This window comes from Melospiza georgiana, chromosome 26, assembly GCF_028018845.1.
Source record: "Melospiza georgiana isolate bMelGeo1 chromosome 26, bMelGeo1.pri, whole genome shotgun sequence".
Taxonomy (NCBI): Eukaryota; Metazoa; Chordata; class Aves; order Passeriformes; family Passerellidae; genus Melospiza; species Melospiza georgiana.
The window spans coordinates 3798633-3824281 of NC_080455.1; the positions used below are offsets into that span (position 1 = coordinate 3798633).

Genomic DNA, 25649 nt, shown 5'->3' on the forward strand with positions numbered 1-25649 from the left:
CCTCAGGCAAAGCCCTCAGAGCTGGCACTGCCTTTCCTGGCTCAGGGGAGCTTGTGGGGTCTCATCCCTGAGGGAGGCTCGGAGTGGCAGCTGCGACCCTCTGGAGCAATGGCACAGCCAGGCTGGGCTGTGGGCAGAGGCTGAGCCCCACACGGAGCTGCCCCAGAAGGATTCAGCCGGGAGAAGGAGGAACAGGGCTGGAATGCCCGCCCCATCTCCGGCCCCATCTCCGGCCTCACGTCCGGCCCCATGACCGGCCCTGTGTCCGCCTCATGTCCGGCCACCCCCAGGCCTGCGCCAGAGGAAGTGACGGCAGGCGGATCCCACTGAGCCCGGCCCTCCTCTTCCTCCCTGATCCCACAGAGCCCGGCCTGATCCCACTGAGCCCGGCCCTCCTCTTCCTCCCTCCCTGACCCCACAGAGCCGGCCTGATCCACAGCGCAGCCCTCCTCTTCCTCCCTCCCTGATCCCAAAGAGCCCGGCCCTCCTCTTCCTCCCTCCCTGATCCCACAGAGCCCGGCCTGATCCCGCAGAGCCCAGCCCTCCTCTTCCTCCCTCCCTGATCCCACAGAGCCCAGACTGATGCCACGGCCCAGCCCTCCTCTTCCTCCCTGATCCTACTGAGCCCGGCCTGATCCCATAGCCCGGCCCTCCTCTTCCTCCCTGATCCTACTGAGCCCAGCCCTCCTCTTCATCCCTTCCTGATCCCACAGAGCCCAGACTGATGCCACGGCCCAGCCCTCCTCTTCCTCCCTCCCTGATCCCTCAGCGCCCAGCCCTCCTCTTCCTCCCTGATCCTACTGAGCCCAGCCCTCTTCTTCCTCCCTCCCTGATCCTGCAGAGCCCAGCCTGATCCCAGAGAGCCCAGCCCTCCTTTTCGTCCCTCCCCGATCCCTCAGCGCCCAGCCCTCCTCTTCTTCCCTGATCCTAGAGAGCCCAGCCCTCTTCTTCCTCCCTCCCTCCCTCCCAAGCCCCCACTGGAGCTGCTCCCCTGTCACACAGACCTTCCTCCCCACCTCAGATTTGGGGTCCAGCAGTGTTCAGGGGACCCTGTGTCCTCCAGGGAGGGATCAGAACCCATAGGGGTGGGAAGTTCCCCATGGGATTTCAAATTCTTCACAGCCCCACGCTGGAGATTTTGGGTCCCCCCCATTATGGGTTTTTCAGCCTCTGCTCTCCTCTGGGTGATTTTCCTGTAAATCACAGCTCTTTAGGAATCCTTGCACTGCAGAGTGCAAGATGGGGGGTGTCTGATTTTATTTTAATGAAAAATAGTGGCTTTGGGAACTCTGGGGATTTGGGAAACTCCTTCCTGCCCTTCCTGAGGCTGGGGAATGGGGAATGGGAGGCACTGGGTGCTGTCAGGGGGGTATCCCTGCTCAGCCCTGCAGGCATGTGGGAGCTGGGCCAGCTCAGGCATCCCTGGGCTGCTCCAGGGGGCTCCAGGTGCTCCAAAGAGCTCCAGGGTGCTCCCAAAAATCCAGGGTGTTCCCAGGAACTTGGGGTGTTCCCAGGAGCTCAGGGTGCTCCCAAAAATCTGGGATGTTCCCAAAAATCTAGGGTTTTCCCAGGAGCTCGGGGTGTTCCCAGGAGTCCACAGTGCTCCCAAAAATCAAGGGTGCTCCCAGGAGTCCAGGTTGCTCCTAAAGTTCCAGGATGGTCCCAAAAATCTGGGGTGTTCCCAGGAGCTCGGGGTGTTCTCAGGAGTCCAGGATGCTCCCAAAAATGAGTGCTCCCAGGAGCTCAGGGTGCTCCTAAAAATCCGAGGTGTTCCCAGGAGCTCAGGGTGCTCAGAGGGCCCTGGGATCCTCCAAAACCCTTGGATGCCCCAAAAGCTTCAGGAACTGCTGATGCCTTTCCTTCTCCGGGATGGTTATGGACCCCTGGATGCTCCAACACCCCTGGATGCTCCAAAACCCTCAGATACTCCAAAGCCCTGGAATGCTCCAAAACCCTCAGGATGCTCCAAAAACCCCGGGATGCTCCAAAAACCCTGGGATGCTCCAAAAACCCTGGGATGCTCCAAAACCCCCAGGATGCTTCAAAACCCCCGGGGTGCTCCAAAACCCCTGGAATCCTCCAAAAACCCCAGGATGCTCCAAAACCCTGGAATGCTCCAAAACCTCCGGGATGCTCCAAAAACCCCGGGATGCTCCAACACCCCAGGATGCTCCAAAATCCTCAGATACTCCAAAGCCCTGGGATGCTCCAAAACCCTCAGGATGCCCCAAAAACCCCGGGGTGCTCCAACACTCCTGGGATGCCCCAAAACCCCCAGGATGCCCCAAAACCCCCAGGATGCTCCAAAACCCCCAGGATGCTCCAAAGCCCTGGGATGCTCCAAAACCCTCAGGATGCCCCAAAAACCCCGGGATGCTCCAAAAACCCTGGGATGCCCCAAAAACCCCAGGATGCTCCAAAAACCCTGGGATGCTCCAAAAACCCCAGGATGCTCCAAAAGCCTGGGATGCCCCAAAAACCCCGGGATGCTCCAAAAACCCCAGGACGCTCCAAAACCCTGGGATCCTCCAAAAACCTGGGGATGCTCCAAAACCTCCAGGATGCTCCAACACTCCTGGGATGCTCCAAAACCCCCAGGATGCTCCAAAAACCTGGGGATGCCCCAAAACCCCAGGATGCTCCAAAAACCCCGGGGTGCTCCAAAACCCCTGGAATCCTCCAAAACCCCCAGGATCCTCCCAAACTCCTGGAATCCTCCAAAACCCCCAGGATCCTCCAAAACCTTGGAATGCTCCAAAACCTCCGGGATGCTCCAAAAACCCCGTGATGCTCCAAAACCCTGGGATGCTCCAACACCCTCAGGATCCTCCAAAACCCCTGGGATGCTGCAAAACCCCTGGGATGCTCCAAAACCGCCGGGATGCTCCAAAACCGCCGGGATGCTGGAGCTGCCCGCAGCCGCTGGGATGCGGGCTGCGGAGAATCTCCCGGGCAAAGCAGCCGGGGGAAGGGGGGGAACGGGGCGGGGCGGAGCCGGGGCCCCCCCCGAGGCCCCCGCCCGCCCTTCCGCACGTTCCTTCCTCCCCCCCGTCATCATCCTCCTCCTCCTCCCCCCGCTCTCGCGACAGCTCCGCACAGAAAATGGCCCCGCGGCCGCCCCGCCGCTGATGCGCGACCCGGGCGGCGCCGGCCCCGCCGCAGCCCCGGTACGGCCGGGAGGGACCGGGGGGGGACCGGGATCGGGGAGTGGACCGGCACCGGGGATGGGCTGGCACAGGGGCTGCGGGGACAGCGGGAGCTTTACCAGCACCGGGGGTGTACTGCTGTCGGGGATGTACCGGTATCGGGGATGTACCGGCACCGCGACCGTATTGGCACCGGGGGTGTGCCGGTATCGAGGGTGTACCCGTATCGAGGCTGTACCGGTACCGAGGATGTACCGGTATCGGGGATATACAGGCATCAGGGATGTATCGGCACCGGGGAGGTACCGGTATCGGGGCTGTACCGGTATCGAGGATATACCGGCACCAGGACCGTTCCGGTACCGGGGATGTACCGGTATCGTGAATATACCGGCACCGGGACCGTACCGGTATCGGGGATACCCCGGCCCCGGGAAGGGAGCACTGGCACCGGGGGATGTACCGGGCCAGGGGTGTGCTGGCCCCAGGGCTGTAGCGGTTCCGGGGCTGTACCGGTACCAAATGATGGACCGGCACCGGGGCTGGAGCTGCACTGGGGACAGCAGCGGTACCGGAGCGGGGCCCGGGGTACCGGAGCTTTGCAGGAGCCCCGGGGCTGCTGCCCGCGGCGGCTCCGGGTCACGGTGTCACTCCCCTCTGGATTGTAGCCATGGGTGTGTGGTCCCTGGGGGGTTACCAGCCCCAAAACCAGCTCCATGGGGGCTACCCTGGAGTTACCACTTGTGGGGCTGGCAGGGAGCCACAGGAATCGCTAGCCCTGGGTCCTGACAGGTGCGTGGCCTGTGGGAACAGCAGGACCCTCTCACATCCCGGGATGCACCTGCCGGGACCTGCCCGTGCTCCCTCCATCCTCCCACACCTCCTGGAGCCACGCTGTGGCTGTCAGAGCCCGGGCTCCAGGCCTTGGTGCTTGCCTGGTGCTGGGCTCAGCTTTGTCCAGGCTCAGGGAGGGAGCTCCAACATCCCCAGGTGGCTCCTGAAGGCAAAGTGGGGGTTTTTTCCCATGGGCGGGCAGATAAAGGTGAGCACCGAGGAATGTGGGGAAATGTCAGCAGGGCTTGGAGAGATCTGAGGGACAGTGGGGACCCTCCTTTGGGGGGAAGAGAGGCCTGGGCTGAGCTGCCCTGTGGATGTGACCCCAAGGCCAGCACGGGGCTCAGCATTCATCCCTCTGGATGCCCACCCGGGTTTGGGATGGGTTCCTCAGGCTCTGCAGGCAGATCCTGAGTTGGAAAGCAGGGAACCCCCCCAGGGAGGGGTGACACCCGACCCATGCCCAGATTGGGGCACCCACCTTGCCTTGGACACCTGGAGCATCCCCCCCATCACCCCAGCTCTGTGAGGGCTCCCCGCGGTATCTGAAGCTCCAGGAGAACCCTCAGGGTGTGTTTTAGCCGGGGCTGGTGGCACCGGCAGGAGCCGAGCCGCTGCTCCCTGCTCTCCGAACGCTGCCTCCCCCGGCGCTCGCCGGCTGCGCGATCACATGAGCCCCTTGTTCCCAGCCTTTGTCTCATCTCCTGCGCCGAGAGCCGCGTTTGGGGGCAGCCTCCTCATCCTCGGGCCTCAGAGATGCAAAAATCCGATTATTTGTCCCATTTATCCTCGCGGGGTGGGATGAGCAAAGCCTCGGGGTATGGATAAAGCCCCCGGGTGGTTTGAGGGGGATGAGCTGTGTTAATTATTCACTGAATCAGCAGCATAGCCTGCTCGGGGTGATGGGCAGCTGCAAACATCCTGCCCACCCTCACGGCTGGCAGCCCCTGCAAGGGTTTTGGGGTCTCTGTTCACCCCAAGGGGTTGGGATGAGGGAGCTTTGTGCCAGCAGCTCTTTGGGGTGGCAGAAAATAATAATAATAATAATAATAATAATAATAATAATAATAATAATAATAATAATGGGGATAATGACAGTGACAGTGGTGGCTGCAGAATTGGGGTTCCAGGGCAGCTTTGCGCTGGTGGTCACATCTTGGGGGCAGCCATATTTCTGGGGGGGTCCTGTCTCTGAGAGAATTGTGTCATCAGGGGGGTGACATCTCTGGGGGCAATCACACCTCTGGGGCAATCACGTTTTTGGGTCTGTCGTTTTTGGGACAGTCACACCTCTGGGGCAGTCACATCTTTGGGGTAGTCATGTTTCTGGTCAGTCAGTCACATTTCTGGGGGCAGTGACATCTCTGGGGCAGTGACATCTGGGACAGTCGTGGTTTTGGGTCAGTCACATTTTTGGGTCAGTCACATCTCTGGCTCAGTCACATTTTTGGTCAGTCACATTTTTGGTCAGTCACATCTCTGGCTCAGTCACATTTTTGGTCAGTCACATCTTTGGGTCAGTCACATTTTTGGTCAGTCACATCTCTGTGCAGTCACATCTCTGGGTCAGTCACATCTCTGGTTCAGTCACATCTTTGGGTCAGTCACATTTTTGGTCAATCACATTTTTGGTCAGTCACATTTTTGGGTCAGTCACATCTCTGGTTCAGTCACATTTTTGGTCAGTCACATCTTTGGGTCAGTCACATTTTTGGTCAGTCACATCTCTGTGCAGTCACATCTCTGGGTCAGTCACATTTTTGGTCAGTCACATCTTTGGGTCAGTCACATTTTTGGTCAGTCACATCTCTGTGCAGTCATATCTCTGGCTCAGTCACATTTTTGGGTCAGTCACATTTTTGGGTCAGTCACATCTCTGGCTCAGTCACATCTCTGGTTCAGTCACATCTTTGGGTCAGTCACATTTTTGGTCAGTCACATTTTTGGGTCAGTCACATCTCTGGTTCAGTCACATCTCTGGTTCAGTCACATTTTTGGTCAGTCACATTTTTGGTCAGTCACATTTTTGGTCAGTCACTCCTCTGTGCAGTCACATCTCTGGGTCATTCACACCTCTGGTGACCACAGGAGGTCGCTGGGGATGGGGACAGTGGCAGCTCAGCTGCACCTGGGCCGGGGTGTCACACTCAGGGCTGCAGAACAGACAGTCCTGGAGGAGGGGAGTGTTGCCCAGCATCCCATGGGAGGTGACAAATGGCAGCAGGATGATCCAGGTGCCACCTGCTCTCCAAAAACCTGGCTGGGCACAGGGTGATGCCGCAGTGCTGCCACCGTGTCCTCTGCCATGTCACCTGTGGGGAACCTTGGGGCCACAGGCCAAGTGTCCATCCTGCCTGCCCTCAGGCAATCTGCTCAAGAGGTTTCCCAGCTTTTCCAGAGAAAAAAATCGGCTTACAAGGCATCGCTGGGATGCTGCAACAGGGAATGCCACTCTCCATGTGGCATCTGTGATCCCAGAGGGACAGGACAGAGGTTCCAACACCCCAAGGCACTGCTGGCTTTGACCCTGGGGCTCCAGGAGCTGCAGTGCAGGTGGGGAAGAATTTCCTGATTTTTTGGGGAAACTTCCCTGTGCTGCCCCTGAGCTCTCTGTGCCTTGGCCCTGCTCCCTTTGGGCTCATCTGGAGCCCGTCAGTCCCAGGGCTCTGCCAGGGGTGCTGAGCCCAGGCTGGGCCACCCAGCTTTGATCCAGAGGGGCATTTCCAGCAGGGCAGCAGGAATTTGGCTTCACTGCAAAGGGCAGTGAATTTTGCTTCCAGAAGGGCAGCAGGAATTTTGCTTCACTGCACTCTCCAGCACCAATGGTTCCAGCTCTGACACTTCAGGGTTGGGCACCAAACTGTGGCAGTGTCACATTACCCAGGCAGGTACAGCCCTGCCTCAACCTTTTCAGCATTGTCTCCCCCCAAAAAAGAAGATTCCCAAGATCCTTTTTCCCACCAAACCTGATAAACAAAGCTCCATCAAATCTGCCAGGATCTTTCTGTGTTTTCCCCATGTCCTGCAGGGATGGAGGATGGAGATGGAGCATCCCTTCAATCCAGGGCTGAATTTCCCCTCCTGGGCCATGAGCAGCCCCAGCCCTGCCCCAGATTCCCTTTTCCATGGCTGGCTGATTCCATCCTGAGGCCGCTGAGCTGAGAAAACAACAACAAAAAAAGGCCCCACAGCCCCCAGACAAAGCCAGGAGGCCAGGGGCAGCCACAGGAATAATCCCACATGGATTTTTCCCCCCTCCCTGGTTTATTTCCTGCTGGGCTGTGATCCCAGTGTGCTGGGTGCTGCAGGAACAGCTGCTGAGCCAGGCTGAGCCCCTCTGGGCCAAACCCCCCAGAGTCAAAGCTGGGGAGATGCCTCTGGAGCAGATGTTAATGGGAAGGATGGGGTGCCCCAGCCAGCAGAGCTGATCCCCAGGGAGATCTCCCAAGGGGTTACTGAGCTCCTGGGGAAGCATCTGCCGGTGCTCAATTCACAGCCCCAGCACTGATATTATTGTTGTTATTGTCGTTATTATCAATATCAGCATTATTATAAATATTTTTACCCTTTTATCCTTTTTATTTTACCATTTTGTCCATATTTTCATCATTGTATATTTTTTATTAGCATTATTAGCACCATTTTCTCTCTCACTCCAACATTAAGACACTACAGAGAAATCTCCCAGACTGAGGGGGTTTTCCAGATGATTTTCACTGGGAATTCCAGTTTGGCCCATCCATGTGGGACCCTCACACCAAGCCAGTGTAATTTTGGGCAAGAACCATCCCCGTGTGCCCATCATCAGCTCCCAGTCACTCACTGGGACCTGCTGCTCCTCCTGGCTTGGAAAACCCTTTGGGATTTTGAGGGGAGAAACCAGTGAGCCCCCCAGCCCTGGGAGCAGGAGCAGCTCCAGCAACCCCTGTGCCTTGGAGGGATCCCCTCGGAGGATCCTTGGAGGAATTCCCCAGTTCCTCCAATTCCTGGGGAGGAATTTCCACCAGTTTGGGCAGAATTTTGGCTGCAGTTCCTGTGGGCTGGACAGGAGCAGGATCCTGGTGATGCCTGGGGGGGATGTTTGGGGGCTTTGGGGACCACGCTGGGGTGGGAGAGGCAGGAAGGGACAGTGACAGCTCTGGGATCAGCTCCGGGTGGGAGGGTCAGTCCCACGACCACGGGGCACCGAGGAGGAGGAGGGAAAAGGAGAGGAGGAAAGGAGGAGAAGGAGAAGGAGAAGGAGAAGGAGAAGGAGAAGGAGAAGGAGAAGGAGAAGGAGAAGGAGAAGGAGAAAGGAGAGGAGGAGGAGGAGGGAGTCACTGGCCCCGGGCTGGGCTCTGACCTCCCTCCTGCTCCCGGTGCAGCCCCGCCGGGAGGAGCCGCCCTGTCCCTGTCCCTGTGCCCGTGCCCAGCTCCGGCCAGGCCATGAAGACGGAGAAGGACGAGCCCGTGGCCACCTTCTCCCTGCGGGGGAAATTCGGCACGGAAGGGGCAGGTGAGTGCCCTCGGGGGGGGCAGGAGCAGGGAAACCTTTGCTCCTGTGGCTGGGAGGTCCCTTTGGCCGAACCCTGCCCATGCGGATGTGCCCGGGTGTGCCAGGGCGTGCCTGGATGCGCAGGTGGCATCACCTGCACCAGCACAGCCCCTCCCAGCCCTCACAACCTGGGGGGCTCCAGCCGGACCCCCAGCCCCATTTCCCTGTCCTGAAGGGATGGGGAGGGCACAGGGGTGGTTTGGCAGGGCCAAGGGACAGGGAGGGCAGAGAGGGGTGGCTTGGCAGAGCTGAGGTATGGGGAGGGCAGAGGGATGGGGATGGCAGAACTCTGGTTTGGCAGGGCAGAGGGATGAGGAGGGCAGAGCTCTGGCTTAGCAGAAATGAGGGATGGAGAGGGCAGAGCTCTGGTTTGCCAGGTCCAAGCCCCACCATCCCTCCCCGCAGGCTGCAGTGACCCAGCCCTGCCCGGTGCCCCGATGCCAGGGGCGGGCAGCGGAGGGACCCCGGCCCCGGAGCTGCGGCCGCTGAAGCGCAGACCTGTCCCAGGTGAGGCCAGCCCAGCCCCGCCCCGGGGAGGGGACAGCGACGGCCGCGGCAGGGGCGAGGCTGACGGATCTGTGTCCTTGCAGGGAAACACTACCAGTGCTCCAGCTACGGCTGCAAACTGGCCTTCCCCAGCATGCAGGAGCTGATGGACCACCTGAAGGTCCACTACAGACCCACGCAGTCCCTCGAGGGTAAGGGCAGGACACACCACAGGTGCTTTTTTGGGCTGGGAGGGGGCAGAGCAGGGCTCAGAGCGAGGCAGGGCTGGTGGTGGGAGGTGGGAATGGGGAGGTGCTGCAGCCTGTCCGACCAGGCTGTCCCCCCTGGGCTGGTGCTGAATCTCTCTCCGAATTCCTCTGCCCAGGCAAAACCTTCCAGTGCCCCACCCTGGGCTGCAGCGAGACCTTCCCCAGCATGCAGGACCTGATGGCACACATGAAGGTGCACTACAAACCCAACCGCTACTTCAAGTGAGTGCCACTGCTCCCTGTCCCCTCCTGTCCCCTCTGGGGACACCTGGCCAGCAGAGCTGATCCCCAGGGAGATCTCCATAGGAGTTATTGAGCTCTTGGGGAAGCATCTGCCTGTGCTCACTTCACAGCCCCAGCGCTGATATTATTGTTGTTATTATTGTCATTGTTATCAATATCATCATTATCACCAAGGAGTTATTGAGCTCCTGGGGAAACATCACCCAGTGGTCACTTCACAGCCCCAGCGCTGATACAATTCTTATTATTATTGTCATTATTATCAATTGTCACCCTCACTATAAATATTTTTACCCTTTAATCCTTTTTATTTTACCATTTTGTCCATATTTTCATCATTGTATATTTTTTATTAGCATTATTAGCACCATTTTCTCTCTCACTCCAACATTAAGACACTACAGAGAAATCTCCCAGACTGAGAGGGTTTTCCAGATGATTTTCACTGGGAATTCCAGTTTGGCCCATCCATGTGGGACCCTCACACCAAGCCAGTGTAATTTTGGGCAAGAACCATCCCCACGTGCCCATCATCAGCTCCCAGTCACTCACTGGGACCTGCTGCTCCTCCTGGCTTGGAAAACCCTTTGGGATTTTGAGGGGAGCACCCAGTGAGCCCCCCAGCCCTGGGAGCAGGAGCAGCTCCAGCAACCCCTGTGCCTTGGAGGGGATGCCCTCGGAGGATCCTTGGAGGAATTCCCCAGTTCCTCCAATTCCTGGGGAGGAATTTCCACCAGTTTGGGCGGAATTTTGGCTGCAGTTGCTGTGGGCTGGACAGGAGCAGGATCCTGGTGATGCCTGGGGGGGATGTTTGGGGGCTTTGGGGACCACACTGGGGTGGGAGAGGCAGGAAGGGACAGTGACAGCTCTGGGATCAGCCCTGGGCTTATCCACATGAGAGCCTCGTGCCAAGCTATGGTGGTGTTCACAGGGGTCTTAGGATGAGGGAAGAGACAAGAATGTTGACTCCCATATTTCAGAAGGCTTGATTTATTATTTTATGATATATATTACATTAAAACTATACTGAAAGAATAGAAGAAAGGCTTTCATCAGAAGGCTGGCTAAGAATAGAATAGGAAAGAATAATAACAAAGGCTTGTGGCTCAGACAGAGAGTCCGAGCCAACTGACTTTGATTGGCCATTAATTAGAAACAACCACATGAGACCAATCACAGATCCACCTGTTGCATTCCACAGCAGCAGATAATCAATGTTTACATTTTATTTCTGAGGCCTCTCACCTTCTCAGGAGAAAAAATCCTAAGGAAAGGATTTTTCATAAAACATATCTGTGACACAGAGCCAATGTCATTTTGTTCAAGAACCATCCCCACATGCCCATCATCGATTCTCGGTCCCTCTCAGAGCTCTTTTTGACCCCAGGTGTGAGAACTGCCTGCACCTCTTCAAGCACCTGCACATCTGCTCAGTGTCACAGACATGTGACACAGAGCCAATGTCATTTTGTTCAAGAACCATCCCCACATGCCCATTATCCCCTTCTAGTCCCTCTCATGGCTCTTTTTGACCCCAGGTGTGAGAACTGCCTGCTGCACTTCCGCACACACCGCTCGCTCTTTAAGCACCTGCACGTCTGCTCGGTGTCACATGTCTGTGCCACCGAGCCAATGTCATTTTGTTCTCATTTTGTTCAAGAACCATCCCCACGTGCCCATCATGATTCTCGGTCCCTTTCATGGCTCTTTCCTCACCCCAGGTGTGAGAACTGCGTGCTGCACTTCCACACGCACCGCTTGCTCCTCAAGCACCTCCACGTCTGCTCAGTGTCACATGTCTGTGACACCTAGCCAATGTCATTTTGCTCATGAACCATCCCCACATGCCCATCATCCCCTCCTGATCACTCTCATGGCTCTTTCCTCACCCACGCTGTGAGAACTGTGTGCTGTCCTTCCACACGCACCGCTCGCTCTTCAAGCACCTCCACGTCTGCTCAGTGTCACGTGTCTGTGCCACTGAGCCAATGTCATTTTGTTCTCATTTTGCTCATGAACCATCCTCACATGCCCATCATCGATTCCCAGTTGCTCTCATGACTCTTTTTGCCCCCAGGTGTGAGAACTGCCTGCTGCGCTTCCGCACGCACCGCTCGCTCTTCAAGCACCTGCACGTCTGCTCGGACAGCGCCAGCGGCCCCGCGCCGCCGCCCCGGCCCATGCTGCCCTCCTCTACCTCCAGCCCGGACAAGGAGCCCCCGGCCAAGCCCCCCGAGGCGCTGCCCAAGCCCCCGGAGAAGGAAGCGCCGGCGGCGGGCGCGGACTCAGCCCCGGCGGCGCTGCCCGGCTCGCTGGAGCCACTGCTCCCGGGGGCCCCGCACCCCTTCCCGCTGCTGGAGCCCGCCCTGTTCGGGCCCTCGTCCTTGAGTCGCTTCTCGGCGCCAGCCCCGTCCTCGGTGCCGGGGCCGTTCCTGCCCTACGTGCCCCCCTCGCCCTACGGGCTGGCGCAGCCCCCGGCTCAGCACCGCCTGCGGCCCTTCCTGCCGGGCCACGGCCCCCCCAGCGTCTCCAACGCCGTCTGGAAGAAAAGCCAAGGTGAGAGCGCGGAGCCGTGCGGGACAAAGCTTCTTCTGCTCCCGCCTTGACCAGCAGCAGCAGCAGCTCCCCGAGCAGGACCCGAGGATCTGATCCCCTCCGGCCCGGCCATCCCTCCATCCCAAAAATAATCCCCGTCCCGCCCGTGGCACCCCCTGTGTGATGTTCGATTGGGCAAAAGCACCAAAAAACACCTCCAAATTCTCCTCCAAATTGTCCCAACCAGCCCTGCTGCTCCCCGGCGTGCTGGGGGGGCCAGGCCAGGGCTGCCCTCCCACGAGTACCCCCCAAGGGAGGGGAAGACCTAATGCTTGTCTCGGGCCTCGATTCCCTCCGCAGGTGTGAGTGTCAGCCCACTCCTCCCATGCTTTGGCTCAGGAGTGACTCCAGGTTAGTTTGGCACCTGCTGGGTGGGGGCTGCTTTCTGTCACTGGGGGGTTTGGGGGGCGGCGGGGGGGGCGCAGGGGACGGGAGATGCCCCAGGGGCACTGCGGTGCTGCCCGGAGGGCACAGGGGGAGGGCGGGCTCCCTCCTTTTTGGAGAGGGGATGAGGCCCAGGTGGGCTCCGAGGCAGGGGGGGGTTATGGCTGCACCCCCCCAAAACCCCCCAGCCTGGCCCCGAGGGCAGAAGCAGCAGAGGAGGAGCAGCAGCAGCAGCTCCAGTGCCCACAGTGCCCCCAGTGCCCTGCCCAGCCTGGCCCCCCGCTCCCACACTCGGGGTTCTTCCCTTGGGAAGGGCTCCAGCCCCCGCAGCCCCGCGGCTCCGGGCGATGCCTGTGCTTCCCTGCCCGCCCGTCCTTGCAGGGCACTCCTCCGCCGGCCGCATCGTCTGGGAGCACACGCGGGGCCGCTACAGCTGCACGCAGTGCCCCTTCTCCACCGCCTCCCGCGACGAGATGACGCTGCACACCGAGGACCACCGCAAGAACCCCCCGCCCGGGCGCCTGGAGGCGGACATGGGTACGGGAAGGACCCCGGGGCTGGCAGGGATAAGGCACGGGATGCTCCCGGGGGTGGCAGGGGTCCGCAGGGATCCGCAGGGATCAGGCACATCCTGCTCCCTCTCTGGCCTGGCACAGCCTGGCCGTGTTCCAGTCCCTGCTTCCCCAGCCTGCAGCAGTGCCCTGGAGGGGTTTGTGTGCCCTCCTGTTCCCGCAGTCCCTCAATGCCCCTGGGGGTGTCTGTGTGCCCTCCCAGTGCCCCCCAACCCCTGCAGTGTCTTTGGGGGTCTCTCTGTGTCCTCCCAGTGCCCCCAGTCCCTCTAATACCCCTGGGGGTGTCTGTGTGCCCCCCAACCCTGCAATACCCCTGGGGGTGTCTGTGTGCCCCCCAACCCCTGCAATGACCCTGGGGGTGTGTGCCCTCCCTGTGCCCTCCCAGTTGCCCCAAACCCCTGTGATGCCCCTGGGGGTGTCCGTGTGCCCTCCCAGTTGCCCCAAACCCCTGCAATGTCCTTGGGGGTGTCTGTGTGCCCTCTCAGTGCCCTGTCTGTGTCCCCCAACCCCTGCAATGCCCCTGGGGGTGTGTGTGTGCCCTCCCTGTGCCCCCCAGCCCCTGTGATGCCCCCTGGGGGTCCTTGTGCCCCCCTCCCCACGAGGTGCTGACATTCTGTTCCCTGTCGCTGCAGATTTCGGGGTGGGGCTGGCCCCGTTCCACGCCAAGCTGCCGCCGGAGATGGAGAACTCGCTGTACTCGCAGCTCTGATGGCTCCCGAGGGACTCCTGAGCGGGCAGGGGCACGGCACAGCCCCGAGCTGGCACAGGGGCAGCACAGGGGTTGATGCTTCCCCTGGAATTCCCTCTCCCTTTCCTTTGTGTTTTCGGGAGCTCTCCAGCAGCCGGAGCCGCCGTTCCTCCCTCCCCGAAAGGTTTTGTTGCTTCAGCCCCGAGGGCTCTGCGGGAGCCCGGTAGGTTCTCAGGAGTTAGAGTGGACTGCTCTGGAATGAGATCTCGGAAAAAATAAATGGGAATTGTACAGGAGTGGCAGCCGGGAGAGGCTCTGTCAGTGCCATGGGGCGGGGGGAGAGGGGCTGGCACTGAGAGACCCCAAAAACCAAAGGAGGGGGACACGGGGACACGGGGGGTGTGATGCTGTGACACTGTGCTCCACCAGGGAATGGCTTGGGGAAGGAGAAAGGGGAGGGTTTGGGAAAGGAAAATGTTTGGGAAGGGGAAGGTCTGAGGAGAGGGAAAGGGAAGAGTTTGGGAAAGGGGGAAAGGAAAGAGTTTGGGAAAGGTGGAAGGGGAAAGGGAAGAGTTTGGGAAGGGGAAAGGGGAAAGAGTTCGGGAAGAGGGCAAGAGTTTGAGAAAGGGGGAAAGGGAAGAGTTTGGGAAGAGAAAGGGAAGAATTTGGGAAGGGGAAAAGGGAAGAATTTGGGAAAGGAAAGAGTTTGGGAAAGGGAGAAGAGTTTGGGAAAGGGAGAAGAGAAGAGTTTGGAAAGGGGGAAGGAGAAAGGGAAGAGTTCTGGAAGGGGAAAGGGGAAAGAGTTTGGGAAAAGGGAAAGAGTTTGAGAAAGGGGAAAGAGGAGAGTTTGGAAAAAGGTGAAGGGAAGAATCTGTGAAGGGGAAGGAGTTTGGGAACGGAAGAAGGGGACAGTTTAGGAAAGGTCTGAAGAAAGGGAAGGTCTGAGGAAGGGGAAGAGGTCAGTCTGAGGAAGATCTGACGAAGACGAAGGGCTGCTCTGTGCTGCCCCTGCCCCCTGCCAGCCCATCCCAGGGCACACAGAGCTGCAGCCTGTGCCAGCTGCACCCCAACACCCAGAGCAGGGTGGGACTCCAGCCCCGGGCAGCCCCCGTGCCTGTGCCAGCCCTGCCGCAGGCAGAGGGCACGGAATGGCCCGGAAGGAATGGCACAGCAGGAATGGCACAGCAGGGATGGCACAGCAGGAATGGCACAGAAGGAATGGCACAGCAGGGATGGCACAGCAGAGCCACTGGGAGGGGCACGGCCCAGGTGCCAGCCTGGGGGGCTGCACCCCCCGTGGGAGCAGCCTGGGGCTCCCCAGCCCCGCTCTGCCAGGCCCGGCCCAGCGGGGTGAAAAGTTTGCAGCAAACTGGTTTGAGGGGAGGCGTGCTGGGACCTGCCGGGCCCGCGGCAGCCCCGGCTGGGATGGGAGCGAGGGAAGAGCCGGCAGCCCCTGCTCTGCTGCCGAGGAGGGGAGCTCGGCTCTGCTGCCGGCGCTGGGAGGGGCCACGAACACGGGGAGAGGGCTCGGAAAGGCTCAGTGGCCACCTGGGCGGGGTGGGCATCCCGGGATGGGCATCCCTTCCAGCTGCTTCCAACCCTTCCTCCTCCTGCCATTCCTTTCTTCCACTTCTGGCCATCCATCCTTCCCTCCGGCTGCCATCCCTTCTTCCATCCCTTCCCTCCTGCTGCCATCCCCTCCTTCCTCCTGCCATTCTTTTCTTCCTCCTGCTGCCATCCCTTCACTTCTCCTGCTGCCATTTCTTCCATTCTCCTGCTGCCATCCTTCCCTCCTGCTGCTATCCCTTCCTCCCATCCCTTCCTTCCTCCTGCTGTCATCCATCCCTCCCTCCTGCTAAGCCTTCTTCCTCCTCCTTCCATCCCTTTCCTCCTGCTGTCATCCATCCTTTCCTCCTCCTGCCATCCCTTCCTCTTCTTCCTCCTGCCATCCTTCCTCCTGCTGCCATCCATCCTTTCCTCTTCCTCCTGCTGCCATCCCCCCCAGTGTGAGCAGCACCCCGGGGCTCTGTCCTGCAGCCCCCCTTTGCTGGCACCGTGCCCTCCCCAGCCCATCCCAGTCCCCTCAGGCCCTGATGGACACCCTGAAGTGTCCCTGAGCTGCTCAGACCTGGCACAGTGACAGCTCATCAGAGCCATGGGGTCACAGAGCACCCCAAAGGGACCCCCAGGTCCCAAAGAGGGGCAGGGGGCACAGCTCAGCCCCCTTGCCCAGCTGGCACAGGTGACTGCCCTGCTCCTCCAGGGCAGTGCCACCCCAAAGGCAGGAGGGAGACCCTTCCCAAGCTGTCCCTGCCCTGGGTCTGACTCTGTCCCCACCTAAGGCAGGACAGACCCTTCCCAAGCCGTCCCTGCCCCTGGGTCTGGCTCTGACCCCCCCAAAGGCAGGACAGACCCTTCCCAAGCTGTCCCTGCCCCTGGTCTGACTCTGAACCCCAAAGGCAGGACAGACCCTTCCCAAGCTGTCCCTGCCCCTGGGTCTGACTCTGACCCCCCAAAGGGCAGCACTGGCCCAGGGGGTGCTGCAGACCCCACAGCAGAGCCCCCCCTCTGTCCTGCCAGCCCAACCCAGCCCTGCACCCAAACGTGCCCCAGAGCTCCCACTCCGAGCATTCCTGGCTGGTCCCAAGGCAGAGGCAGCCAAGACAAGCTCCATAGCAATGGATTTTTAAAAACTGAAGTCTTTTATTAAAGTTTTATCCAAATTTTGTAACAAAAGATACAAAAGGGCTGGAGATCCTTATTTCTGGGACTAGTCTGACCAATCAAAACCTGACAGTTACTAGGCTAATATAAAATCCATACAATCTGCTAAAAATGCAGGGAAAAAAAATTAGAACTGCTGCTCTTTTTTTTTTTTTCTCTTTTTTTTTTAAATTCCTTAAAACATTTATAAGTTACTCAGTTTGCATTTTACAGGATTAGTTCTTGTCCGAATGGTCACAGCGACTGTACAATGCGAGAGACACCAGCGAAGCGAGGCAGGGAGGGAGATGTGATGCTGAACACACCCCCAGGAGGGGAGGGGAGGGCTGGAACCTCCCCCCGGGGGCACACGGAGCCCCCAGTGGGGATGCCACAAAGTGCCAGTGCTTGTCTGCACCCCCGGGCTGTCCCTCTGTCCGTCCCTGCCTCCCTTCTCCCCAGGGATGCGCTGGCTGGACACCTCTGGCATGGCAGGGAAGGTGGCAATGGGGTTGGGAATGCTGCATGAGCCTGCCTGGCTCCCCCAAATCCTCCCTCCAGCCACCAAGGGGTGCCACACGAAGCTGGAGCTCTGTTCCCTGCTAGGAACACAGGAGGAGGAGGAAGAGGAGGATGGCCAGGCCAGGCTGGCACCAGGGGCCCGTGCAGAGGTGGCACTGGCTGGCAGAAGGACCCTGAGAATTTCCAGGCTAACACGGTCTGCAGGAGCATCGGTCACAGTGATGGTGGCGGCTGCACAGGGCAGTGCAGTGTGAAATGAGGGCTGGAGCAGCAGTACCCCCTCACCTGCATTCCCTATCCCTTCTCAAAGCTGCTGCAGGGCTCCCACAGCACACACACAGCCACAGGAACCCCCCTCACCTGGGACAGCCCAAGGGATGGTTCTTGAGTGGCCAATGGGAAAAAAATATTCCAGTTTATAAAATAAAATAGGAAAGCAAGTGCAGGGTTACTGCAAGGTGCATCGCAGAGGTACCAGGTCATGCAAGCAGCCTCTCCCTCCCTCCCCCAAAACCCCAGGCACCCCCATCCCCAGCACTAAAGCATCTTCAAGCATGTCCAGAGATCACATCACCATGATTTCAGATCTGAGACACCCTCAGGATCCTTGGGAGTCCACGCAGATGAACCAGATTTTGCACCCGAGGTGGCTCCAAAAGCTTCTTCAGAGCCCTGGGCTGAGGGCACGAGGGTGGCAAAGGCCTTCTGTGCTGGCAGGGTGACAGCTGGAGCTCTGGGTCCAGTGTGGCACAGCTCATTTGGGACACGCAGATACCCTAAGGAGGAGATTTTTTTTTTTTCCTCTTTTTTTTTTGATTTTTTTGGCTTTTTTTTTTTTTTTTGCTTTTTTTTTGCCTTTTTTTTTTTAAGCTGCTGCACAAACCACCGAACGGAGAAAAGCCTTTGGTCATGAGATAGTTGTGAGAAAAAAAGTGAGCCTTGTATGGAAGATTCCCCTGAATGCCTACAGTATTCTAAATCTTAAAAAAATATATTGTGGATGCTGCAGCCATTACAAAGGGGGAGGAGGAGGAGTGGGAGACAGGGATTTACAGTCTCACACAGACACAACGGGGAGGTTAAGACAAGCACAGTCAGAGTCTGTAAAACTGATTGGCTCGCTGGGATCAGTCATCCTCATCATCCTCTTCGTCCTCTGCATCTTCCTCTCCTTCATCCTCTAGACTTCGTTTTCTCTTCTGCCCACACGGGTGGTCTGCAAAGAGAGGGGGGATTCACTCTCCAGCCCAGCCCAGGGACAGCAGCTGAGCTGGCAGGGGACAGAATGGCACAGATCCACTGGACAGACTGGCACACTTGGGGGCAGATCCATGGCACAGACTGGCACCATTTGGGAACAGATTCACTGGACAGACTGGCACCATTTGGGAACAGATTCACTGGACAGACTGGCACCATTTGCCAGCAGATCCACTGGACAGACTGGCACCATTTGGGACCAGATCCACTGGACAGACTGGCACCATTTGGGGGCAGATCCACTGGACAGATTGGCACCATTTGGGGACGGATCCATTGGACAGACTGGCACATTTGGGAGCAGATCCATGGCACAGACTGGCACCATTTGCCAGCAGATCCATGGACAGACTGGCACCATTTGGGGGCAGATCCACTGGACAGACTGGCACATTTAGGGGCAGATCCACTGGACAGACTGGCACCATTTGCCAGCAGATCCATGGACAGACTGGCACCATTTGGGGACAGATCCATTGGACAGACTGGCACATTTGGGAGCAGATCCACCCTGCCCTGCCCCTCCTGCAAAAGCCTGACTGGGCTGACAGGAGACACCAACAACTTTCTCTGCCCTCCAAGTATTCTAAAAACAGCTGAAAATGGGATTTTTTTTTTTTTTTTTTTTTTTTTTTTTTTTTTTTTTTTTTTTTTTTGTTGAACACCCTCAAAATCACAGCTCAGGGACTGCTGAGGCCTCAAATCCTGGGGCAGTTTTGGGGTCCTCACTCCAAGAAGGACATTGAGAAGCTGGAGCATGTCCAGAGACAGGAATGGGGCTTGGGAAGGGTCTGGAGCCCCAGGAGAGGCTGAGGGAGCTGGGAAGGGGCTCAGCCTGGAGCAAAGGAGGCTCAGGGGTGACCTTGTGGCTCTGCACAGCTCCTGACAGGAGGGCACAGCCAGTCTTGTCCCAGGTAACAAGTGACAGGGTAAGAGGAGATGGCCTCAAGTTGCACCAAGTGAGGTTTAAATGGGATATTGGGGGAAATTCCTTCAAGGAGAAGGAGGTCAGGCATTGGCACAGGCTGCCCAGGCAAAAAAATGTGGATGTGGCACTTGGGGACAGGGGTCAGAGCTGAACATGGTGGTGCTGGACTCAGTATTAGAGGGATTTCCCAACCTTAACAATTCAAGATCACTTGAATTCATACCAGCCACAATATTCTGCCAGCTTTTATCTGGCTGTTTGTTTGTACAGCCAGAGGAGCCTGGCCCCAAGCTCAGATCTGAGAGGGGAACTGGCCCCCAGGAGATTCCCTCAGCCCCTCCTGGGACAGAAGCCCTGCTCCTGCACAGCCCATCAGTTCCCAGAACTGCTTTTCTGAGCAGCTGACCTCTCACATTTCCCAGAATTACCCAGCATGGCTGGAATTTCATCCCTTCCCTCCCTGTGTGACCCTGGCTGATGACACTGCTCAGCACCAGCCTGGGCAGAAAAGCTGCAGCAACAACAGCACTGAGGCTGAGGGAGCTCCAAAACACCAAATACTTGACTGTTGAGGGAGCTCTGCAAAAAATTGAATTGTCAGGACTCAACTCACCCTCCTCAGCTTCATCTTCTTCATCCTCCTCACCGTCCTCCTCCTCATCTTCCTCCTGGAGTGAGAACAAGAGGGTTTGTAGCAAGAACCACAATTCCATGAGCAGTAATCCAAGTCCTGCTCCCCTCTACCACCCATGAGGGTGGAGAGGAAGGTGTTGGAGCTCCAAGAGCTCCTCACATGCCATGGATGGAGCTGCGTGGATCCATCACTCAGAGCCATGGAAGGGCCAGGCCAAGGCTGAACTGGAAACTCTCTGCAGTTTGTGACCCTCAGCAGCCCAGAGTGGATGGCAAACCCCTCAGATCTGCCCCACAGAGGCTCCTGTGACACCCGGGTCATCACACAAGGGACACACGTGTGACTGGTGACAGCCTCACCTCATCATCTACTCCATCCTCCTCCTCTTCACCTTCCAGATCATCATCTTCATCTTCCTCGTCATCAATGACTTCTTCATCCAAATCGTCTTCCTCCTCATCGTCCTCCTCTTCCTCACCTTCTACCAAAAAGGGGGAGGGAGGGAAGGAAGTGCCCCAGTTCCCAAACCCAGGCCCCCCTCACCCCTCAGTGCCACCCAAGAGTGTGATAGGGGAGGAAGAAGAGGTGAGGGACCCCCAGAGCCCCTCCTCCAGTGGGGGAACCCACCCCAAAGTGCAAAAGGGGTCGTTACCAAGCAGAAAAACCAGGAGCAGAAAAAAACCCTCACCTTCCCCATTCTCATAATCATCTTCCAGTGCATCCCCATCTGCCTCAGGGTCTGAGTCAGGGGCTTCCTGCTCGTCAGCATCAAATCCATCCAGGTAGGTGAGCTGGGGCAGGAGGGCGAAGACGCTCTCGCGGTAGTTGATGAGCATCGTCACCTCACAGTTGAACAGGTCCAGACTGTGGAGGTTTGGCAACTTTTTCTGCAAAAACCAATTGGTTCAGGTTATTTACAGTGCTGTCTGAAGACCAGGAAAGCAAGGCAAGGTGGTTGGGGCACTGCCCAGGTCCAGCACAGAGTGGTTCTGCCCCAAATGTTCCTCAGGTGGAGAGGAGTCACTGCTCCTCTCTTTGTGGGCACAGAAATTTCTGTCCAGCTCCTCTGTCCTGGCTTCCCTTTCTGGAACAAACTCTCTGTGTATTTGCAAATCTTTCTTGCTTCTGAGCAGGCCCAGCAAGCTCAGGAGCAGCTGAGCTGGACTCATCCTGCTCAAGAGATCAGGCAGAGCTCAGGGAGAGCTGCAGCCTTGGCACAGCCCAGCTCAGGCCACCACAGCGGGCACCACGCCAAGGGAAGGAGGAGCAAAACAACCCCAAATTCCTTCTGGAGGGAATGGATGGGCAAAACAGCCAGTGAGACACATGCCCTGTGTCAGACCTGTCCCTCTCAGCACTCCTGGGGCAGCTCAGAGGCCTTTTCCAGCCTCACTGTGGGAATGGGAACCTTCAGGCTGGTGGGACAGATGCCCTCAGTGCTGCCCAGCTCCCTCATTCCATGACACCCCAGGTGCCACCTACCTCCAACTGCCTCCGACCCTCTCCCGGTCCCTTCTCAGCTGGCCACTGAGCATCCACAGTTTTACTCATCCAGCCCCATTTCACGCTTCTTTTAGCAACTGGCTGCTGCTTTTCCAGACTGAGGAGCCATTAACTACTGGCCCAGCCTCAAACTGGGATCAAATCTGTTCCCATGAGAACCACGAAGTGCTGTTGGAACAGTTACCAAGACGTTGGATTCCTGCTGCACAGACCCAATCCCCAAAGGAAAATTCATCCCTGGCATTCCAGCACAGCCTCCACTCACCAAGGGCTCCAGGGTATTGATGTCTTTGATCTTGTTGCCACTTAGGTTCAAGTGTGTCAGGTTGGGAGTTTTCTCTGCTAGAACTTCAAGGCCACCAGAAATCCTATTATCACTCAGCTCCAGCTGAAGGGAGGGAATATCACATGGTCACCAAGTGTTTCAGCTCGTGACACAGGGAAGGAAATTGCTCTGAGAACTGCAATGAGCACCTAAATTTCAGCTCACAGAGCAGCAGGTCAAGTTTGCCCTTAAAAACTCTTTTTTGCAGGGGCACAGCACTACCAGCCACTCCCATGCAAATAAATGCTCCAAAATCCAAAATATTTATGATGCCACGAAGCTTCTGACAGCAGCACAAGAGCAGAAAAGCACGACAGGAAGGGCACTAAACACCTGAAGAGCTCAGGAGGGTTTTGTTGTACATCAAAACCAATCCCTCTCACTTGTTCAGCACACAAGAAGCAAAATTCAAGATATTTTCTGGCAAATACAGAAAGGGGGCAGCACAAGGCCAAGGGCTGCTGGGGATGGCAGCAGAGTCCTGACTCACCTTGCGGAGCTTGTTGAGTTTGGGGAGGTTGGACACGGACAGCAGGTTGATGTTGATCATGCTGAGGAACTCCAGGTTCTCAAAGTCTGAGGAGAGGCCGACCACCTTGCCATCCTCTGAGCGACAGTTGTCCAGGACCAGCTCCTTCACCTGCACAGGGACACCCAGAGCTGTCACCACCGTCCCCTGGGCCTCGAGGTGACACCACCAACACACCCAGAGCACAAGAGCACAGAGCACTGTGCCTCCAGGTCCTCCTCACTTAATTTTAATAACTTAACACCAAATTTAAGACCTTAAAATCAAATTTAGAGCCTTAAAACCAATTAACTTCTGGTGACAGTCCCTCACCGTGGTTGGGGTTTCACCCTCTAAGCACCAACACGCTGCTGCTGTCCCCACCTCCAGGGGTTTGGAACCACGAGGTCACATCCCAAAGCTCCCTGCACATCAATAAAGCTTTCAGAGTCAGCTTCAGGCTCTGCTAACGAGGGGCCAAACCAGGTCAGCTGGGTTTGTCACCTCCCACTTTGTCCCCTACACCCCTGGGGTGCCAGGAAACCTGTCCCCACAGGACTGACCTCGCTGTGACAGTGACAGTGAGGTGGCACAGGTGCCTGGGCAGGGCTCAGCACATGAGCTCAGCCTCAGGCTGCTGACACAAGACCACTGATGGCACCAAACATTGTGCTCAGCATGGATTCCACATCCAGGAACCTCCAGGAATTCAGCACATGAAGGAATCAACCCCTCCATGCCACCAGGACCACCAAGCACCAGCACAAAGCTGCTGTCCCCAAACACCTGAGGGGAAACACCAGACACAGCCCCAGCTCTCACAAACCACTCCCAAAACCTGCTTTCACCCCACACATTCTTGACAGCAAGATGCAAAAATCAGCCCCGGCTAGAAGGCTCGTGGCGCTCTCCAAATCCCTCCTTCGCAGCGCTCCCATTTTCCCTCTCCTGCTCACACCAGCCAGCTCCCAAAATCATTTTAAACACTCTGGGGCTGAGGGCCATCTCTGCCACCTGCACAGCACAAGCTCACGATGAATTATCACCCCAAACTCCTCAGGTGGCATCGCTGCTTGGAGGTTTGAGGTGAGGCTCTCAGAAGTTTTGGAGCAGAGTTTGTTTTGCTCCCCGACACATCAGAAAGCTGATGTGCTCCAACCAAAGTGGGACTGTCACGGTGGTGGGGGTGAAGGTGGCAAAGGGCAGGGCTGGGTGGCTGCTGCTGGCAGGTGTGGGCACAGATGTGAGCCTGAACTCCACCAGGTTATCATGGAATGGTTGGGGTTGGAAGGGACATCAAAGCCCGTCCACTGCCATGGTAGGGACACCTTCCACTGTCCCAGGCTGCTCCAAGCCCTGTCCAGGGATTGGGCACTTGCAGGGATCCAGGGGCAGCCACAGCAGAGCCTAACCCAGCCAAGCCCAGCTTTACCCCAGGGCCCTTCTGATGTCCCGGGACACGCGGGGACAGCCAGCCCTGACCCCGCTGGCTCTGCAGCTCCTGCCGTCCCTCCATGGGCAGCAGCTCCTCCTGCCCAGCCGCTCTGCTCTGCAAATCCCCCGGCCCTGCACGGAGCCGCTTTAATCCCCACCCAAAGCCCCGCTCGCCGCCCGTTCCCCCCCGTGCTCGGTGCCACGGCCCCGCAGCTGCCACGACACCACCGAGTGTCCCCGGGGCCAGGGAGGGACCGGCACGGCCCGGCGGGGCGGACCGGCAAAAGGGGAGAGACGGGGAAAGGGGAACGGGGAGAGCCGGGGAAAATGGGAGATCCAGGGAAAAGGGGAGATCCATGGAACAGGGGATGGGGAGATCCAGGGAAAAGGGGAACAGGGAGATCCATGGAAAAGGGGAACAGGGAGATCCAGGGAAAAGAGAGCGGGGAGATCCGGGGAATAGGGAACGGGGAGATCCAGGGGAGAGAGCCGGCGGAAAGGGGAGATCCACGGAAAGGGGAACGGGGAGAACCAGGGAATAGGGAACGGGGAGATGCAGGAAAAAGGGGAGATTCAGGGGTAAGGGGAACGGGGAGATCTGGGGGAAAGGCACATACGGGGGTAAGAGAGATCCAGGAAAATGAGAGATCCAGGGAAAGGGGAACGGGGACATCCAGGGAAAAGGGAGAGAGGAGATCCGGGGAAAAGGGAGATCCGGGGAAAAGGGAGATCCAGGGAACAGGGATCGTGGAGATCCGGGGAAAAGAGAGCGGGGAGATCCAGGGAAAAGTGAGGGGGGAGACCGAGGGAAAAGAGAGATCAGGGGAGACCCGGGGGAAAGGGGAAGATCCGGGAAGGGGCGGCCGGAGAAGAGGACCCGGGGCTGAGGCGGCCCCGGGGCGGGTGAGGAGCGCTGGGCCCGGCCCGCGGCCGCCAGCGGAGGGGAACGGGCGGCCCCGGCGGCACCCAAAGGTCCATCCCCGCAGCCCCCGAGCCCTTCCCGGCCGGAGGAGCCCGCGGGAGCGGCTCCGGGCCCGGCGGGGCGCCGCTAACATGGCCGAGCCGCCATGGCCGCGCGGGGCCGCCCCGTTCCCCGGGCCCGCTGGCTGCGGCGCGGCGGGGCCTGACCCGGCCCGCTGCCCGCCCTGCTGCTCCCCGCTGTCCCTCCACGGGCCACACCGGGCCCCACCGCCGCCACCGCCGCCTCAGCGCGGCCCCGGTGCGGGCGGGCCCCGCCGCGCACGTGCGCGCCGCCATGCCGGGGCTGCGGGCCGGGCGGGAGCGCTCCCGCCACAACCGCCCCGTGCCCACCCCGCCAAACCCGCCCGGTCCCCGCCGTGCGGGACCCCCCGCGGGCCGCTCCGCCATCAGCCAAACCTCCCCCCTCCCGCCGCCGCCGCCACCCCTCATCCCGCCCGCAGCACGTGCCGCCCCGCGCTCCCCCGCCGCACCTCGCTCGGCTTCTTGTTGCGCAGCTCCAGCGTCAAGCGCCTCTCCATCTCCATGCTCCCGCCGCTCCGCTCCGCCCGAGCCCGAGCCGCGCTTGCGCTCCCGGTGCCGCCGCTCCCGGTGCCGCCGCCGTTCCCGGCCCCGCCGCGCTCGCGCTCCCGCCCCCGCCCGCGCGCGCCGCCGCCGCCGCCGCCCGGCGCAGGAAGAGGCGCCAACGGCAACAAAGGCGCGCGCGCCGCGCGGCCCCGCGGCAGCGCCCCCTGCCGGCAGCGGCCCGCACTTACACACGCGCAGTTACACACAGCCCCCAAGGACCCGGGTTCGAGTCCCGGCTCCGCACGGTCCCGGCCCCCGCGGCTCACTGGGCCCTGCCCACCGGCGGCACCGTGTTCTGCGGGCACGTTTGTGTCCCCAGCACTGCTGCCAGCTGCATGGCACATTCCGATCCTCAGGTGCTGTGTGCCAGGCTTCAGCAGCGTGTTCCAGTCTCCGGAGCTACATTCATATCCTCAGGCAATGTGTTCCGGTGTCCAACACCATGTTCCATCCTCAAGAAACAGCATACCTTCTCCAGAGCCATTTTTCCATCTCCAAAGCCATGTTCCTATCTCCAGAACCACATTTCCAATCCC

At 58.8% G+C, this 25649-nt stretch overlaps 2 protein-coding genes across 4 annotated transcripts; one reads left to right on the forward strand and one right to left on the reverse strand.

Moving 5' to 3' along the window:
- The first annotated feature begins 3118 nt into the window (after window positions 1-3118).
- Window positions 3119-14047, forward strand: LOC131093517 (zinc finger protein 414-like). 2 transcript variants are annotated; one of them, XM_058040703.1, is made up of 9 exons: window positions 3119-3167; window positions 8345-8475; window positions 8920-9021; window positions 9105-9212; window positions 9386-9491; window positions 11590-12068; window positions 12408-12458; window positions 12873-13028; window positions 13696-14047. In XM_058040703.1, exons 2-9 carry the CDS (start codon window positions 8406-8408, stop codon window positions 13770-13772), a joined length of 1149 nt encoding a protein of 382 aa, XP_057896686.1. In that variant the 5' UTR covers window positions 3119-3167; window positions 8345-8405; the 3' UTR covers window positions 13773-14047. The 2 variants fall into 2 exon arrangements, with proteins under 2 accessions (XP_057896686.1, XP_057896687.1); XM_058040704.1 differs by lacking the exon at window positions 12408-12458.
- Window positions 14048-17937: 3890 nt separating this feature from the next.
- On the reverse strand, window positions 17938-25135 carry LOC131093518 (acidic leucine-rich nuclear phosphoprotein 32 family member B). Of its 2 annotated transcripts, none has more exons than XM_058040706.1 (7): window positions 25020-25135; window positions 22117-22266; window positions 21567-21689; window positions 20487-20685; window positions 20158-20276; window positions 19778-19832; window positions 17938-18192 (listed from the first exon to the last, which is right to left on the reverse strand). In XM_058040706.1, exons 1-7 carry the CDS (start codon window positions 25071-25073, stop codon window positions 18104-18106), a joined length of 789 nt encoding a protein of 262 aa, XP_057896689.1. In that variant the 5' UTR covers window positions 25074-25135; the 3' UTR covers window positions 17938-18103. The 2 variants fall into 2 exon arrangements, with proteins under 2 accessions (XP_057896689.1, XP_057896688.1); XM_058040705.1 differs by having other exon boundaries at window positions 20158-20279.
- Between the last annotated feature and the right edge of the window lie 514 nt (window positions 25136-25649).